Raw genomic sequence first — 19,228 nt, forward strand, 5'->3', positions numbered from 1 at the left:
ACGTGCGAATGGGCACCAGCAGTAGGAACAAAATCTGGCTGTGGGGGCCCTGCTAATCAGCTGGCTGGCATCAAAATCTCTCCTGAGTGGCCGCAGAAGTGCCCAGCTTCCAAGGAGTGCTCATTTAGAGGTGAGCTGTGACCAGACGGACCAGTGGCCTGCCCTAATCAAATCCTCTGGCACCAGAGGGTATTTCTGCGCCCCCTTTCCATCTTTGCACCTTAGGGCCCTGCAGTGAGCTCCAGACACGAGCACAGGGGTCTGCACAGAGTTCACTGCAGGGCCAGCCACTGAGAGCGATTCTCACCCTGGAAACTCCAGCTCTGATACCATCGCTGCACGGTAGCCGGTCACAGTGACTGGTGCCACGGGGCTAGATGCTGAATAAAGATGGGCTCTGCCCCAAGGAGTTTTCAGTCTAGCTCTTCAACGGCACCTTTTATCTAAGGATCTCAAAGAACGCACCCAACACGGGTTTACGCTTTGAAATGCCCTTGTGAAGTGAGTAGTAGTCCCCTTTCACAGATAGGGAAACTGAGGCACGGGCGTTATTCAGTTCTGATGACCAGTCCCTGGCTTGAATCCCCTAGATGCTGGGACTAGAAGCCAGGTATCCTGACACCAGGACTCCTCATTTAAGCACTAGGCAAACAGTCCCCTCTCAGATATATGCAGATTGGCCTTGCTTTTCTACTTATTATCATCCTTACTTATTGGTTTTACCTCCCTCTGGAGCAGGGATGTAAGAGACTAGTTTCTTCCCTGCCCCCCTTGCTGCCTCTATCAGAGAGAGGAAGTAAGGGGGGAAGGAGCAGGAGCTGGTGCCGGGGGGAGCAGTTTAAAAGCTGGTTCCCCCCAGCACCATCTCCGCGGGGGCAGGGGAGGTAGAGGCACAGTGGAAACAGTGCGAGCAGGGACTGAAGCAGTCTCTGCTCACACCACTTCTGCTGTGATTCTGCTTTTGAAATGTACAAAAGCCCCAGTGGGCGCACAGGGGACACCTCTGGCCCCACGCTCCCTGTGGGGGCTTCCTTTTGAAATGTACAAGAGCCCCAGCCAGGCCTCTTATACATTTCCAAGGTTGAGGTGCCTCCGAGAGCATGTGGCCAGCGGGAGAGTCCCCCCCTGGTCCCCCGCTTGATTCTGCCAGGGCTCTTGTACATTTCCAAGGCTGGGCCAGACGAGTCCCCTGCTGGTCCCATGCTCCTTGCGGGGCTTCCTTTTGAAATGTACAAGATCCCCACTGGGCTCATGCTCCCTGTGGGGCTTCCGCTTTTCAACTGTAGCAAGAACCCAGCAGAAGGCACCCTTATAAACCGACCGAATCGTCGATGGAAATCCCATCGACTAATCGATGAGTTAATTAATCTAAATTTAACCTCCGTGCTCTGGAGGAAAAGGGAAGCAAGGAGACTGGTGTGTGCTAGTCTCCCCCGGGGATTGCACCCTGGCCATCAGACAGAGGTGGAGTTACTTGGACTCTAGTGCGGCGTATCTAACAGGAGAGAAAGAGGGGCAGTTGCCAGACCCGTGTCACAGCCGCGGCAGCCCGGAACCAACGTGGCTAACGCTTTAACGTGCCAAGAATGGAAGCCTGGCGGAGAGGTGCCGACACGGCCGGGTGAGGCGAGTCTCTGGAGCGCCGCCCACAGCCCTGCTCCTACGAGGCATGTCCGCCCACAGTCCCTCTGCCTGCCCTTTCCCCACTCAGACCGGTGCCACGTACGAGCCTCACAGGACTCCCCCACCACCACATTCAGCTCTCAGGCTGCTCCCCTGACGTAACCCTTTGCAGACACCGACAGGGCCAGCAGGATCATTTTCACTTCTTTGGGGCCACGGGGAGGCTGCAACGTGTGGGTGGGGGGGGGGGGGGAGGGCACGTGAGAGGTGGAAAGCAGGTGGCACATTCTGGGCATGACTGCAGGGGACGCTGTGTTGCTCTAAGCCAGGGGTTTTCAACCCCTTTTTTTTCTCATGACCCAGTTGAAGAAAATGGTTGGTGCCGCAACCCAACATAACGTGACTGGAGTGTGGGCCCCGGGGTGGGGCTGAGGAGAGCTTTGGGGTGTGGGAGGGGGCTCTGGCTTTGGGAGGGGGTCAGGGCTGGGGCAGGAGGGGTTTACCTTGAGCAGCTCCAGGTCAGCAGTCCAGCATGGGGGGATAAGGCAGCTTCCTGCTTCTCCTGGCACCACAGACCATGCTGCCCCCAGAAGCAGCCAGCAGCAGGTTCCCAGCCAATGGGAGTGCGGAGCTAGTGCTCAGGGCAGGGGCACCGCGTGGAGCTCTGTGTGCCCACAGTCTAGGAGCCGGGCCTGCTGCCAGCCGCTTTTGGGGCACCGCGCAATCTGTGGTGCCAGGACAGGCAGGGAGCTGCCTTAACGCCTCCCGGTCACCTGATCCCCCTGCAGCAATGAGACACAGGTTATGTCTAGCCCGGTGTTTCTCAACCAGTGGTACGAGTATCCTTAGGGCTACTTGAGAGTAGTCTGGGGGTACGTCAGCACAACTGAAATTTGGAGAAAACTGATTTTTTTTTGAAGTTTTACAGCGCTTTATTATTTTTGTATTTTTTACACCCAAAAATGTCATCGCTTGCGCGGCTATGATTAAGTTGTTTCAACAAATGTGTTGCAACGGTAGAAAAAAAATGTGTGTCTGAAAACTGTAGGTACTGGGGGTACTTACAATTTTTTTTAAGAAAGAGGTACTTTATATAAAAAGGTTGAGAAACACTGGTCTAGGCTACTGAGTTTTCCAGGCTACCAGAGGTATTCCGGAAAAACTCTGCCACATCCAAGGGAATGTGTCTGCTTTTCCAAAAGAGGAGGTTTTTCTGAAATTTGGCCCAGTGTAGATGGGCCAAATTTCGGAAAAGCCTCTTCTGGATTTTCTGTGGAGTGCAATTTGCTACCTTTTTCCGATAAAAAGTAACAGTCTAGACGTAACCCCAGTTACAGGATTGCGACCTGTAGTTTGAAAAGCACTGCTCTAAGCATTCTCCACCACGAGTGCGGGTGTGATTGTAGAGCAGGTCAGCATAACTGCAAACAGACAACCGTGTAACAAAGAAATGCTGTGCACTTGCTGCTGGCCCTTTTGGCACAAGAAAGGCATTAGAAGAGCCTACAGTCACTGCCCTACTTAGAAGCCATGTCCAACGGCTTGCATGGGACCCTGAACTCTTCTGAGGCAGAGGCACTCTGTGTTAGGGGAACATGACAGCGGGGCTGCTCGCTCTATGATCAATGTGCTGTCAGAATCTCCCTGACAACCCCCCCTTACTTCTAGGGCTTTACTATTTGTATCAGTCTTGGGCTGAAATGAGGTAAATAGCATTAGTGTGGAAGTGGTAGAGCAAAAGCTGTGCATGTAGTACAAATAGGATATTAGAATTTACACTCTGCAATAGCAGAGAGTGTGTGTGTGTGTGTGTGTGTGTGTGAAGATATGTCTTACCTGGCTGCAGGAAAAGTGGACATACACAGCCCTTGTTGTCTATTTTTAGGAGTGCCAGGTCTCCAAAGTTTTATATGGGCCATTTTGAACAGCTGTATTAAACCTGGGCATTTGAACTACTACTAGGTCACCCAGACAAACACCTTAGGGTACATCTATACTGCACGGTTATTTTGGGATACCGGAGGTATCTCGAAATAGCTCCTGCGGGTCTACACAAGCCTCTTGTTATTTCGAAATATTTTTCGAAATAACAGGAGTGCTATTTTGCCATCCTGGTAAACCTCGTTGCACAGGAGATAAGGAATGGCTCAAAAGAGCGCGTTATTTCAAAATTTGGCACTGTGTAGATGCGCCAAATTTCAAAATAAGCTATTTCGAAATAGATGCAAAATAAGATAAACAATTTGCGTAGCGCCAATTGCATATCTTACTTGGAGGTTAGGGTGCTGCGTAGATGCACCTTTACTGTGACTGATGAACGTGCTGCCCTTTGGTAGCCCCTTTGCTGCAGGAAAGCACTTTCCATGCACTAATTTAAAAAAAATGCCCCACGAGGACAATTATCCCCCAAATGGAGAAACTCAGGCACAGAAAGCCAGGGGGCTTGCCCATGGTGGCACACAAAGGCGTCAGACTCAGGCGTTCCAATTCCCAAGTCCACTAGACCAGTGTTTCTCAATCTTTTTTTTATAAAGCACCCCCTTTTCAAAAGAAAAAAAAATACCCCCAGTACCTACAGTTTTCAGACACACAACATCTTTTTTCTACCATTGCAACACATTTGTTTAAACGACTTAATCGTAGCCGGGCGGGCAATGAAATTTTTGGGCGTAAAAAGTACAAAAATAATAAAGCGCTGTAAAACTTAACACAAAAATTCAGTTTTCTTCAAATTTCAGTCGTGTTGACGTACCCCCCAGACTTCTCTCGAGTACCCCTAAGGGTACTCGTACCACTGGTTGAGAAACACTGCACTAGACAGGAGAAACCCCCAAATACAGGTTTTGGTCCCTCTAAAGACCATATCCTCGGAGCACATTTCTTAACATTTACTAGGTATTACACCTCCATTGTCTTCTAGAATTCAACATCCCATGTACAGCTCAGAAGCTGTCACTTACCCGATCCATTTCTTTTTTGGTCATGCCAAATTTGTAGTGCCCGAGTAAAAAGGGCCACACTTCCTTTCGAATCTCGTGCTGCACTCCTCCATAGTACACGCGTCTGAGTAACTCTAGCTCCTTGTAATTCTAAAGGAGTCAGGAAAGAGGGAGGGAAAATTAATGCGCCTTGCTACTGCGTTTACATCAAAGCAATACAGTTACTTGACAGTATAAAGCTAAAGGAAAAGACACCCAGTAGACCCCTTAAAAAGGTTGGCAATTACAGAAGGGGTATTTTTATGTCTAGACTATTGGTTCCAATCTGGCCCGATATGGTAATCATCTTAAGCTGTTACTGTCTGATGGAGGTTCAGTGGCGTATATAAATGGGTCAGTTCCCACTGCACTGGTATCCATCATGAAATCCACCACTCCGTAGATGCTCAATTATACTCTTGCTGTCACCAGAGATGCAAAGGATCACACATAAAGAATAAACGTCTCTTCCACCGCAAGGGAATTCACACAGTGAGAATCCATAGATCGACCCTGATTTAAGAAAGCACTTACGTACATGTTTAACCCTGTCCCTATTCAGGAAAGTGCTTATGAAGCATGTGCTTGGCAGAGGGGTAGACTGAACAGGAAGCACTTGGATGTTTGCCCTGATATTGCTTGTGCCACATCTGTACTTTAGATAGAGGACTCCAGTCCTTAAAGCTGGCAGGGACTTAAGAACATAAGGATGGCCACACTGGGTCAGACCAAAGGTCCATCTAGTCCAGTATCCTGTCTGCCGACAGTGGCCAATGCCTCCCCTGTCACCCATTTCCAGCCTCTGACAAACAGAGGCTCGGGACACCATTCCTGCTCATCCTGGCTAATAGACATTGATGGACCTAACCTCCATGAATTTATCTAGTTCTTTTTTGAACCCTGTTATAGTCTTGGTCTTCACAATATCCTCTGGCAAGGAGTTCCACGGGTTGGCTATTTTAATGGTGCTAAATTTGCTTCAAAGAGTACACAGAAAATCTAATTCACTGTGGCTTCTACCAAAGGTTTTCAAGCTCCAAAATTTGCAAGTCTTCTCATCACTGCTGCCCAAAATCAAGAAGTGGCTCATCCAGATTTTTTAAAAAATCACTTTAAATGTCTAAAATGGCAGGTCAAGAAGCTCTGTAGAAGTATGTGTTCCCCAAGATTGTCCTAGTTTCCAAAATCTCCTTCATCCAATCGGGCTGAGTCTCATCTGGATGTTGTCCACACATGGCATCATTCTTGATTAACCCTACATTTGGACTCCTTTATTCTGGAGTCTTAGCTTAACCCACTTTTTGCGTCAAGCCAAACAGCATGAAGGCGCTCTTATTCTGGAATAGTTAGGTGTGTCCACACATGGAGTTAATCAGGAACAATTCCATATGTAGCCTAGCCCTTATACTTTTATGCCACTCGGGGAGTGAAAAGCAGCTTTAAGGTAAGTGAAATTGTAATTTACATCAACTTTCTGCCACTCTGATACTGCACAGGGGCCTTAGTGTAAGTCAGAATCGAGTTTGCAGAAATATTAGAACAAAGCTGGCCCATTCATGTCCCATCTTAGAAGCAACAATGGACATTGGGAAAGACTCTTAGGGTATGTCTACACTACATGGCTTCATTGACGGAGCCATGTAGATGAGCTTTGTAGACCTAGCAAAATGAAGCGGTGATTTAAATAATCACCATTTCATTTACATCAAAATGGTTGATCAGCTGTTTGGCGGCAGAGTGAGGTAGTCTGGACGCTCGGCGGTCGACATCAAAAGCCTTTGTCGACCGTCCTGTTATGCCTCGTGGGATAATGTTTACCAGGGTGGTCGACAAAGGCTTTTGATGTCGACCACCGAGTGTCTAGTCTACCGTGCAGTGCCGCCAAACAGCTGATTGGCACAGCGTGGCAGCCATTTTGATGTAAATGAAGTGGTGATTATTTAAATCTCTGCTTCATTTTGCTATGTCTACAAAGCTCATCTACATGGCTCTGTCGACGGAGCCATGTAGTGTAGACATACCCTTAGAAATACTGATAGCGGAATTGGGGAGTGACACTGATAAAAGCCATAACCCCTAGAGCAGCGTGTGAGTGGGAGACTGACTTTTCCCCTTGAAGAACTGGGGGGTAGGGTTTGTGTCCGTTACCTTTTTGTCCTTTTGATATTTACTCCAGACCTCTTTTGTCAGGCCTCCAGCTGCGCTGGAAGGTTTGTCAGGCGGGACAATTGAGTGGTTCACGAGGGCGGACAGATGCGTTCTCACGGTGGACAAGTGGCGGCAGTAGGCAAGCCCTGCAGAGGGGGTAGGGAGGCAGGGTCTCATATAAGCGAGCAGGTCCCAAAGAGGGTGCCAGCAGCTCCTTTTGAAGCTGGAGCTGCGCAGTTTAAGCTGGAAGCAAAACGTTCGTCTCTACGTGCACTAGAGAAAGCACACAGCACCCTGCTGAGCTGTAATCATCCCTCCTCCACGGTTGCTGGCCGTCGCGTCCCTGGCACTACCCAGCCAGGAGACCTGGGGCATGAGCATGAACGTTCTAAAGTCCTAAGTTGCTCTGGCTCGTTATAAAGAGAAAGGCAACCCTTCAAAATGTGCACCAGGACTTGGCTTTCAAATGTCTCCCCCTATAATTGGGCTTGGATCCCCTCTAACCTAAACATGGCCAGTGGCCTAATTGTGCAGCCCTTCTAAGCGCAAACAAGTGGATGACCCAGCGGAAGTCACATGCATTGTCCCGTTTGGAAAGCAGCCTCACTTACATCCATAAAATGCTCTGGAAACAATCTGTCTCTTCATGCTTTCACACAGCATCTTTAATGGGGTTCTGTAAGGCAACATTTAAAAAAAGGATTAGTTCCACTTGAAACACATCCCTGATCCCAAATGAGCTTCAGACCATGCTCCCTTCCCAAAGCCAACCAAGACAGATTTGGTTTAAAAAATCCAATAGGAAAAAGGTCTTTAGAGTTTAAAATTATTTTGTTGCCTGGGATGCTATCCTTGGCCAAATGGCTGGTTAGATAACTCAGTACCACAGTGACAGGTGGATTGATGAAGAGCTCTGTGTAGCTTAGCACCTTCAACAACAGAAGTTGGCTCAATCAAAGATATGACCTCACCTATTTTGTCTCTTTCATATCCTGAGACCATCACGGCTACAACAACATTGCCATTAATAAAATGTGGTACACAGCAACATTACACAGCAACAACACTACAAAGCAACATTATTCGAAATAACTAGCGTTATTTCGAAATAACTTAGTCCGCGTCTACAGTTATTTCGAAATAATATCAAAATACTGTCAAGCTGGAGGACTTCTTACTCCGACTCCTGTAATCCTCATTGTACGAGGAGTAAGGGAAGTTGGAGGAAGAGTGCTCTGTTTTGAAATAAGTGCTTTGTAGACACTCCCACTGACATAGCTCTATTTGCGTAGCTTATTTCGAGTGAAGCCCTGCTGTGTAGACACACCCATAGAGATGTAAGCATCCTTCACAGGATTGCTGGTTTGTCTATTCCCATAAAATTCCGCCACTGATTTAACTGGACATGAGACATAAGAACTGGAGGTTTTTTGATTGATTGAAATGAGCAAGTTATTCAATAAAAATAAAAATGACACTGAACAATGTTCAGTTTTAAAAACCAAAATTGTCACTAAAGGAGTTTTTGAAAACAAAACTTCCTGGGGGCATTGCAATGGGGAACATTCCTAGCAAACAAATAATAGGCAAAAAAAAAAAAATGCCCAAGCTCTACTAGATACCAGTCCTTCCCACCGTGCAAATCTACAAGCGTGTCAAGGAACCTCCCAAAGGGAGCAGTACAAGCTAAACGACTAGACTGGGCACAGCACTGCAATCGATGAATCGCTGTCCTTGGAGAACATGCACTAAATGAAAACGGCATTCCCTGGCTTCTACTGAGAATTTATAGAGCACTATACACGAGGCTCCATAATAGACAAAAAGGCCTGATTCTCCTTTTGTGTCCACTGATGTAAAACCAATTTATTGCGAGGACAATCAGAACCCAGGTCTCCGTATGGCCCCATTGCTATAGGGTCAGAGTGCCTCACGAGCTTCTAATGCAAACAGTCTTCCAACGTGGCTGAGAGGTCATAGAATACTGGAACTGGAAAGGACCTTGAGAAGACATCAAGTCCAGTTGCCTGCCCTCACAGCAGGACCAAGCACCATCTAGATCAGGGGTCGGCATGTGGGGAGCCCGTGCTGCCACTGGAGCCTCGAGGCCGGTGCGCAGCTGTGAGGCTGCAGCACCAGCTCCGGGGGGCAGGCAGGGAGGTGAAGAAAGCAAACTCCTCCTCCCTCCCGCTCAGTGCCGGTCTCAGAGCTACACGTGGAGGAGTGCCGCCCCACCCTCATCCATGGAAAAGTCCCGCCTGCCGCTGGGCATCTGCCTTGATTACTCCCGCGGGGCAGCTGCAGATTGAGCTGTGCGGGGCCCAGACGGGTGGGATGGGTTCTCGTGGGGCGCAAGCAGCCAGCACCCTCCCCCGTCCCAAGCAGCAGGTTAGGCTGCGCCACACCATGCAACAGCCCTGGGGCTGAGGACCCTGCTCACGCAGGACACAGGTGAGGGCTCAGGGCCCTTCGGGGATTTGCACCCCCAAGGACTCCGTCTGGAGGCATGCAGATCTGTAAATAGAAGTGAGTAAGATCAATCTTGGCACGCCACTTCTGAAAGGTTCCCCACCCCTAGTCTAGATCATCCCTGATAGATGTCTCTCCAACCAGCTCTTAAATATCTCCAGAGATGGAGATTCCACAACCTCCTTAGGCAACTTATTCCAATGTTTAACTACCCTGACAATTAGGAAGTTTTTCCAACCTAAACCTCCCTGCAGTTTAAGCCCATTGCTTCTCGTCCTGTCATCAGAAGCCAAGGAGAACAATTCTTCTCCCTCCTCCTTGTAACACCCTTTTAGGTACTTGAAAACCGTTATCATGTCCTCTCTCAGTCTTCTCTTTTCCAAGCTAAACAAACCCAGTTCTTTCAGTCTTCCCTCGCAGAACATATTTTCTAGACCTTTAATCATTTTTATCACTCCTTTCCAATTTCTCCACATCTTTCGTGAAATGTGGTGCCCAGAACTAAACACAGGCCTCGCTGTGAGGAGGATATGACCCTAACCCTAACACCTTAACCACTCGGCCATCACAGCTCTGAAGGTAGGGAGAGGAAACCAGAGAACTGGATTCAGGTCTCCCAAGAAGCTGGCTAGCTCCCTAACCACTGGACCCTCCTTCCACTCTGTCCCATGGATGGTACAAAGTACCTCAGACAAATGTAACCACCAATTAGCCTAGGCAGAGGGCATTGTAAAAGAAGTGGTGGGAGACAAAGTAGGGGGAAGGCTGCTTCTCACATTATGAGTGGGAGGCCCTTCTAAGCACGCTCTGGCAGTGGGGGCTATACCACAGACAGGCAAGCAAAGGCTGTCCTGCGGACAAGGAGGCGGCTTTCTCTCTTGTCCTTGGGAGGCTCTAGCACTCTCATAGGAACATGCTGGCCCAGGCACAGTGTGCTCCTTGTAGCCTGTACCGGATTTGCCTGGGAGTCCTGAAGCATCTCCCCATAATACTGGCCATTGCTGCTTGGAGCAAAGGTCTATGGGGTGATTTCTCCACAGGCAAAGCCTTGCCTTGTGGGGCGGAGTTAGCGCACCGCTGACTACACAGGTGCCACAGCAACACTGATGATTTCTCCTCGGCCTGCGGAAGAAACCTTTTGAAGACCATTTTGAAAAGGGCCAGTGGGGTTTAGGAGCCGAACTCCCAATGTCAAAGGTGAGCTAGGAATTTAGGCGCCTATGTCCCATTGATTTTCACTGCAACGGAGGCTCCTAGATGCCGAGGGCCCTATTGAAATTGGGAGTTACGCCTGCAAGAATTTTTTTACCTCAGCCTCGGATGTTGCTACTAGCGAGTCCCCCGTGGCTTTTAAAAGGGGGCCGGATTCAGGCGTTTGTGTGTACGATGCACAAAGCGGTCCAGAGGCAACGAGCCCAGAACTCTCCCCCGCCACTGTGGCTTTCTGCCGATAGAGCCAGGCCAGCTCCCCGTGCCCAGCACGTTTACCTGTCGTGAATGCAGTTGCAGCAGCTGGGGAGGTCATAGGGAGAGCTGCCCGTCGAACAGGAGAGGCACGAGGACCCTTGGCTGCAGTGCTCCAGCTGCCAGGACAACAAGCTCGCACCGAATCCCTGCATCTCTATCATGTCGCCGGAGTCTGGGGAAAGTGGGGAAAAACCCATGGGCATAAATGTTTGTCTGCCCCTGCCCTCTGATGTCAGGTGCTTTGCTTTGCTGCAGGCTCTTCCCTTTATGACAGTAAGGGACAGAACGACCCACCCTAAAATATTACTGTCTGCTCTAACGCCTCTAAACCAGCCGAGTCCTCTGTATGCTCAGTTTTTCACAGAATCCCACAAATGGACAGCTGCAAGGGACTGCAAGAGGTCACCCCGAGCAGCCCCCTTGGGCCGAGGCAGCATTAAAACCTCTGTGATGGGGATTCCACAGCTTCCCAAGGGTGTCTACACTTGCACCCCCTTTCGAGAGAGGGATGCAAACGCAGCGGAGCGAAATTGCAAATGAAGCGTGGATTTGTATTTCCCGTGCTTCATTTGCATATTCGCCTTATGGCGCTATTTCGAAATAACAAACACTGTGTAGACGCGGTTATTTCAAAAGAAAACCCTCCTTCGGAAATAACCCTTATTCCTCCTACACTGAGGTTTACCAGTTATTTCAGAAGAAGGGTTTTCTTTCAAAATAACTGCATCTATACAGTGTTTGTTATTTCAAAATAGCGCCATAACGCAAATATGCAAATGAAGCACCGGAAATTCAAATTTCGCCCATCTGCATTTGCATCCCTCTCTCGAAAGAGGGTGCAAGTGTAGACATACCCTAGAGAACCATGTGGTGGCCCCGCACCCTGCCTGTTCCGAACACAGGGGGTGAGATAGGCTGCGAATCTGCTTTCCGAAGAGAGGAGCTGATTTTAATCTTACGCGGCAGGAATAGATGTTAAAGCCCAAAGGACCCATTATGGTCATCTAATCTGACCGCAAGCCCTTCTTTCACTGAGCCCGTCACTTCTGGCTGAGCTGCAGTAGAACGTCTTGTGTGTTTAATTGCAGAGCAACAACAGGCTCTCTCTCAAAAGGAGACCGAATAAACATCTCCATTCTGGACGCAGCCATTTGGGCTCTGACCTTTCCACGGTTACTCACAGAGGTACAAAGTTACTCCAGCACCAGGTTCCACTGATTTTCAGATACTCCTGGGAGTAAAATGCTTTGCCGGGAGAATGGTGCTATTGACCCATCTTCACAATGCAACCTCTCTTCCCAGTCTCTTGAGCATTTTTGGTTTTTAAAGTGGCCTCCGCCAAAGCCTGGTTTATGAAACCAACATGAGCACCAAGGTAACACGTCACCCCTAAAGGCATTTTCCGTGTGCATTTAAACGTAGGGTGCTGGAACATTTCACAAAATCACTATTGCCTCTCTGGGCGCCCCATGGTCCTCCACTGGATCATCCCCAAGTGGACAAACTAGATTCTAAGGCTCTGACTCATGCAACGTCCATGTGTCTGAAATCTCTCTGCACGTGGAAACAAGTTGCAGGAGCAGCACTTACAACATTTACAGAAGCAGCTAGAGATTTTGGGTGCCCAATTCCAAACCGTAGAGGGCTGATTTTCAGAGGGTGGATGCTTCTGAAAAGCAGGGTCCCCCTTTAAAGGCATCTCAACCTGAGAACCCCAAAATTGTGAGTAGCTTTTGAAAACGATGGCCCATGTTCTTAACCTATCACTGCTGGCGCTTTTCATAAATAACTGGCCTTTCAGCTCACCTTGGATTTAAATTAAGGCAAAAGACATAGTAAAAAACGTCATTCACTGCATTAACACATGCAAGCAATTCCAGTTCTCTGGCCGTGCTTTCAAATGCTTATGTTAAGTGCCTGGCATGGGGGAGGAATTTCCAAACTGTATCATAAATTCTGCCATTGCAGAGAACAAAACTTTTTTTTTTAGAAGATTGGACTCCATTTTTAATATATAGCCATCAATGTCGCATAAAGCATTTTAACGGCAGGGAAATAATAGAATGTTACGTTAACATATAAAGCACAGGCTCATGCGGAAGCAGTCATAAATATTTCACGTCACAAAACAAAGTTTAATGAAAAAATGCTCTTCACCTTAATTCTTCAAGAAGGAGCTGAATGACCCAGTATATGTTGCAGCTTTTGGTCCAATAAAAACCATTGGACAAACAAATCCTTTTAGATTTTTTTTCCTCCCCCTCCAAGGACAAGAAAAGTGGGTGGGTTTTTGTTTGGTTTTAAAGAAATCATCTACTTTTAAAAGGTGAGAACCCCACAGAACCTAAGGATTCAGATGAAAGGTACCTGAATTAGTGAAGAATTAGAGTGAACAGCATCTTCATTTCATTCATTTTTGTTGTTGTTTATCTGCAACTTTGGGCACATGCAAAATGTCAAGCATGTTGCAAAAATTCAAAGCAAAATGACTAGCAAACCTGATACAACAGTGTTGTCATTGTGTCAAGGGAGCAGTGATGGGTAGACAAATGATAGTCAAACCTAGCTCCCTCAAGAATCACTCGTCAAATGGTGGGTGGTCCTAATTAAGCTGTTTACTACTTTTTAATAAGTGTTTCTGGGCCTCTCTCTAGTAAGGTGGCTTTAAATGTCCATTAGCTGACTAGCTACCAAATAAAGTGGACGTTGCAATAGTTTCTCTTATATTTTTACTCTCATTTTTGCAGGCATGCGATGTCACAGACAGATCTTTTACCACAAGCCATTGCAAAGTCCCTTCTGCATAAGAAACCTGCTGTACAGATATTTCCTGCTACAAGATGAGGAGATCTTTGGGGCTGTTCTTTCCTTCCATCCCTACCAAGAGCATTTTGATAGACTATGAATCCAGCCCAGCTGGGTCACGGTCAGATCTAATGACAGTTTTGGTGACCTGTGAGGTTCCCAGTGGACAGGGGTCCACATAACAACTAAATAGCATCATGGCAGAGGTCCAGAGTAGAATGGACCCAAGGGAGTTATCTGCTCGCTCCCATTGGTGGCATCACCAAGCCAGGAATGGTGTCCACTCAGCACTTAACTCATGTGAGAGCTCCGAGGAAGGAGGAAAAGCAAGATGCCTGATATCACTCAACAGCTGGAGGAGGTTCTATTGCTAAAGGAAGAGTGTGTTAAATCTATGGCACCTGCAGACATGATGGCTCCAAGCACAGCTAGGAGGCACGGAAACAGTACCGGGACAGCTACTATAATGAAGGGAGGAGGGGTTTTGCTCTTGAATAAGGTCAGTCCCGGGACAATCGGGAACATGAGAGAGGCAACATGAGCATTGAGCAGAACTAAGAAAATATTTTTTTTCCTCTTCTGTTCTATTCTTGAGCCAATGCAGCTATATTTCTACAGCCTTAGGGCTCCATCTGGCCAGCAGACAGCTTTCTGCTCCGCCGGACGAAGGCCGCCGGATGCCCCTCACTTTCCTTCTTCAAGACAGGAGGGATTCTAAATCTCCAGAACAACCTGATCGAGGCCTGATCATCTACTGAGGAGCACCTCTGTGCTGGGATGAAACTTTGCTGGTGTGAGTGCTTTTTGATGGGAGCAGGGCCTAGTCTACAGGAATCCAGAGTATGTGGACAGGTGGGCATTTGCATGCGAAAAGCTGCTTGGTCTGTACAAGTCTCCATGTGCACGGAAGGGTAGATTGTATAGGGACCCTGAGACTCACTGCTGGGGGTCTTTTTCTGGTGTACAGATGTTCCCTAAGGGTGTGTCTGCACTTGCAGCCTAATTCGAACTAGGGCTGGAAATGTAGGCATTCGGAATTGCAAATCAAGCCCAGGATTTAAATATCCCGTGCTTGATTTGCATGTTCACGGCCGGGCACCATTTTTGAAATTTACAAACCCGGGCTAACTGCCTGCGTCTACACAAGGCAGGGAAACAGGCATTCGAAATAAAGTCCTTCATTCCTCCTGCAATGAAGTTTAACAGGTAGTTCGAAATAGGGCTTTATTTTGAACGCCCGTTTCCCTGCCGCATGTAGATGCAGGCAGTTAGTCCGGGATTGTAAATTTCAAAAAAAAAAAAAAAAAAAAAAGGCGCCCGGCCGGGAACATGCAAATCAAGTGCGGAATATTTAAATCCCAGGCTTGATTTGCAATTCCAAATGCCTACATTTGCAGCCCTAGTTCGAATTAGGCTGCAAGTGTAGACACACCCTAAGAAGTTACAGCTTTATTCTTCTTTCCCTGCACGAGCTGAGGAGGTGTGATCTGTACCCGCCCTTTACTCGGTGCATCTATTTTCTCACTACCCATTATGTTGGACAGGGCTCTCCACCGATGCCTTCCCCCACCCATCTCCCACGCAGCAAAATGCAGGGGCCTCTTCTATCTGCTTACTTCTCTGTGACAGCACATGCCATGAATCGTGACCTAGCTCATAGAATGTTTAAGGGGGAGCCTGGAGGAGGCAGGTTCTGGAAGCAAGATAGATCTGTGGTTCACTGTGATGGATCTCACCTTGAGAGCCAGAGGGGAAGGTGCTGCTAACCCTGCTCCCCCAGCTTTTGGGCGCCTTCCAGGCGGGCATGAATGAAAAACGTTTGCCTTGCCATAATGCCAACACTGTTGTACGCAGCACTGGGGCGATGCTGCCACAGAACACGGACGGGGCAGGGTCGGGGGTTGGCGGATAAAAACCTTTCATCCTATTAGGAGCTGTGAGGTTCCGAGAGCAGATCATTGAGAGCATAGCGTGGAGCCTGTCTTCCTCCTCCTCGTCGTCATCGACTGAGGCAGAGCGGCTGGCAGCTAAGTGGTGGTAGTTAATAGTTACTGCTCAAAGAAAATAGTGAAAGAGGAGCATAAGAAGACAGGACTCGGTTCTCCGAGAAGTCTCAAAGGACACGTTCAACACAGACAGGGGCATCGGCGCTGGGGAGAGACCCCGTGAAGGCCCGTGCGTCTGGGCGGGAAAGAAACGTTTCTCAAGGAGCAAAGGGTGCATGGCGTGGGCCAGATTTCAATCAGACATGACCAGCAGCACTTGCCCACAAAGTCCGCAGCGCCTCTAGCTGGTGGGAGCAGACTGCCTGCTGAGCTCTGGGACCCCGCAAGGAGGGTCCCAGAGCTCGGGCTCGGCTTGACATGGGCAGCTTGTGGGTGTTTTACTGCGTTTAGACATTCCCTCACAGGCTGGATTGAGCCTAGAGCGTGGCCCCTTTAAGGCCAGTTCGCTGGGGCGGCAAATGGGAAGGAGGGGCGAATGTTTAATTGGGTTTTGCCACTTTCTAGATGGGACAGGAACGTGGGGTTCAAATCCTATTTACACTGGGGGGCCGTATTTAAACATCTCCAGATGTTGCTCTTTCCGGCTTCTCCGCCAATGGCCATGTCAATGAGCCTACTGCGAGAGAACCGGAGTGCAAGATCCCTTGTAGACACAGAGTTCAGTTTCACTGATGAGAGGAAGAAGTTTGATGGTGGGTTCTGCCCCCCACCCTCCATTCGTTGTGAAACTTCAGTAGAGAAAGCCAGGCCAATAGGGCTGGTGGGGTTTTTGGTGGGGGGGGGGGGTCTTCTTTTTTTGTGATTTATCTTTTCTCCTCTTCATAACAACCTTATTAGTAAGCTGCCTCTGAAATAAAAATCCCCTGCATGTGGGGGGCAGAATTGCTGTTGGATTAAGCCATGGGGATTTTGTTGCATTTAGTCGCCGTCCGACCGTCTGCGAAAGTTTTGCAGTGGGTTTAACTGGAGAACGCTGGGTCGCTCCAAGAGCAGGACTCTCCACTTCCGTTTGGGGTAAGGCAGCTTTCCGGAAACCCGTTTTAAACTACAGCATGGCCCACGATTACCTAACAAGGCAGAACTCCTCTATGGCAAATATCCACGAGAAAAACCTGCATGGTCTCTTCCGCCCACAGATCACAGCCTAACCCTTTAGGTTTTTTTCAATGAAGCCACTTACTGTTATCGTGCCTGTGTCCTGGATAGATAATTCTGAAGACGTAGTCCGTAGCGGATTCCTCTGGCATTTCCTCCAGGTCCACTGACTTGTTGTTATTTCTCTTCCGGAGTTTGGGAAATACTTTACCCTACAGCGAAAATGACCCAGTGGGTACAGTTACCAGGAGACGAGGAAGTGCAGTACAACAGCGTCAAAATAACACTCAGGAGATGGCTCTGCAAGCCCTTTGATCGGGGTGGGGAACCTTTTTTGCGCTGGGGGCTGCTCACCCACAGAAAAATCAGTTGGGGGCTGCACACAAGTGAGGAGCAGGGGAAAAAAACCCTCACTTTGGCCCCCAAATGAGGAGAAAGGCACTCCCCACATTCTCCTCACACACTAGAGCCTGGGGGGAGGAGGCAGCCTAGTAGATTTTGTGTGCTCCAGCCCCATAGGGAGGCAGCAGGGGGACTGGAGTTCCGCAGGTGTGTGGGGGGGAGGAGGGCTGGATCCAAGATCCACATCCGGCCCCCGGGGCTCAGTTTCCCCACCCCTGCCTTAGATGAAGGAAGGAAGCATTGTGCGCTAACCGGAGCTCGCCAGCAGCAGGCCAGCATGGGCTGCAGGCCCGTGCCCTAGCCAGCGGTGGGTTTGAAAGGGAGCTGGGTAGACAATTCCAACTGAACAGGAAAGGGGCACAGATCTTCCACCATAGCCTTTAAAAACCCAAGTCTTGGATGAGAGCCATGATGACCCTACTGCATATGGCACAATGGGAGGTGGGTATCCGAGGCCAGGGGAGACTGAGCCTCTCCTAACAGCTGGTATGGTCCCACCTCCATCTGCTGCCTCCAGGCCGACTCCTGCCTGCTTCCCGTTCTCACTCTTCCCCCATCACCCAGGCTGGGCTGGGGTTGACCTGCAGCCAGGATTCAGGGTGGCTCGGGCTGGTGCTCGCACCACTTGGTGCTCCGGGATTGGGGGTGCGAAAGCTGGGGGCACTCAGGTGGTCTGGGGCTGGGGCAAGGTGGCCAGCAGGCATTTATGGGGGAGGAGAGGTGAGAGGGGCGGGGCCTCTGGCAAAAGGGGAGGGGCTGAAAGCTAGCCCCTCCCACCCAGTGGGCAGCTCATGAGCCACTCGTATATAGAACCAGGGGAAGCTGATCATTAAAGGTAGCAGGGAAAAGCCTTGTCAGGCTATCGGGAAGACGTGTAAAAGCCTAACAACCTTCACAGATCGGCAAGAGTCTACCAGTTAGGCGATATCCTCGGCTGCGGATGCTCCTGTCCGCGTCATTTTCAGCCCCCTTTTTAAAGTGCCACTGCAGCGGGTCAGTGGTGAACCTATAACCCGGTTGCTCTAGAATCTGTGTCCTTATAAACAAGCCAGACTGTTCAGGGGATAATCTGTGGGGTTGTTTATTTTGCGTTTAAGTTCCTCCCCATGTCCTGAGTGTATTATTTGCGTTGCAGTCCTTCCCAGGGCCCCCTGGCTGCATTGTGCTGGATGCGGTGGCTCTGTGAAGAAATTACAGTTCAAATCCCTGCCTCTCAGCTGGACCATACCTTGCCCTGCTGTGACCAAAGTGGGGGCTCTAGCTGTCCTCGTGGCAGAAGCCCATTTTCCAGGCAGGAGAGGAAAGCGAGGAGATGACCGCCCTGTGGGAAATGGAGTGGAGGTCTCTGGATCCCATCCTGGCTCACCAGTACTAACGTCCCTCCTCTTTCTGCTGCAAAGAGAACTCACGGTGAGCTTGGGTTGCCTTTCGTTAGCCTACAAGCAGGATCAGTGGACCTGACTTTCAAACTGGATTCTGTTTGTACCCCAGAATCACACGGCACTACAGGACAGCTAACCGGACAGATATGACATTTCCCAGATGTTTCCCAGCGAGCAAGAGTTATGGAAACCTTGGCAGGCATTTTTTTAGATGACGTCTACATGGAATATGGGAAACCATTTATAATATTATTAATGCCAATTTTACAAAACCTTACCAGATATGCCATGTAAGGTATCAGGGAAAAGGTATGCTTTGCTACGCATAACCTTGTTTGTATGGATGTTTGAGCTTTGTACTGGGAGTTATAAATAGGAGTGATATATTGATATCTCAGACCTGGGCTGTGTTTCTGCGTGACACCCCCAGACAGACTGACATCAGCACTATCCAGCCTGCTTAATGGCCCATCAAGGGCAATCAGTGGTGCAATCAACCCATTGAGAGACGCCACAGGTTACGCCAATGAGTCAGCGGGACATGGCTGCGGTCAGGGGACTAGTCCAAGAGTTCTTCCATGTCTATATGAGCTTGTGTTTGGGGCAAAGAATGAACAGGCCCTATGGCGCAGGATATAAAAAGGCAGCTGCGCCTTCTCCATTTTGGCTTCAGTCCTCACCTCTGGAGTAACTTCTCTACAAGCTGATGCTCTGACCAAAGGACTGACAGCTCCATCCAACTTCTGGACATATTCCAGAGGGACTTTGCAGGACTTTGCCCTGGTCCTGGAGCAAAGTGGCTGCAGAGCTCCAACCCAGCTATGGAGCGGCAGCTGTACAGCACTGGCCCTGG

The 19,228-nt window shown here is 49.1% G+C and overlaps 1 protein-coding gene across 7 annotated transcripts in view; it reads right to left on the bottom strand.

The window, feature by feature from the left end:
* Positions 1-19,228, bottom strand: part of SGSM2 (small G protein signaling modulator 2) — a 168,214-nt gene that overhangs the window by 27,761 nt on the left and 121,225 nt on the right. For 4 of the 7 annotated variants that reach the window (XM_075904864.2, XM_089772156.1, XM_089772153.1 and 1 more), the window contains 7 exons: positions 18,222-18,385; positions 16,677-16,803; positions 15,407-15,541; positions 10,707-10,857; positions 7,361-7,425; positions 6,750-6,895; positions 4,584-4,712 (listed from right to left, as the gene is read on the bottom strand). In XM_075904864.2, the coding sequence (XP_075760979.2) occupies positions 4,584-4,712; positions 6,750-6,895; positions 7,361-7,425; positions 10,707-10,857; positions 15,407-15,541; positions 16,677-16,803; positions 18,222-18,385 (917 nt within the window). The remainder of the gene's footprint in view (positions 1-4,583; positions 4,713-6,749; positions 6,896-7,360; positions 7,426-10,706; positions 10,858-15,406; positions 15,542-16,676; positions 16,804-18,221; positions 18,386-19,228) is intronic. The other 3 variants (XM_089772152.1, XM_089772155.1, XM_089772154.1) reach the window with 3 other exon arrangements.

The sequence above is a fragment of the Pelodiscus sinensis genome, chromosome 21 (genome assembly GCF_052426305.1).
Source record: "Pelodiscus sinensis isolate ZL-2025 chromosome 21, ASM5242630v1, whole genome shotgun sequence".
NCBI classification, from domain to species: Eukaryota; Metazoa; Chordata; order Testudines; family Trionychidae; genus Pelodiscus; species Pelodiscus sinensis.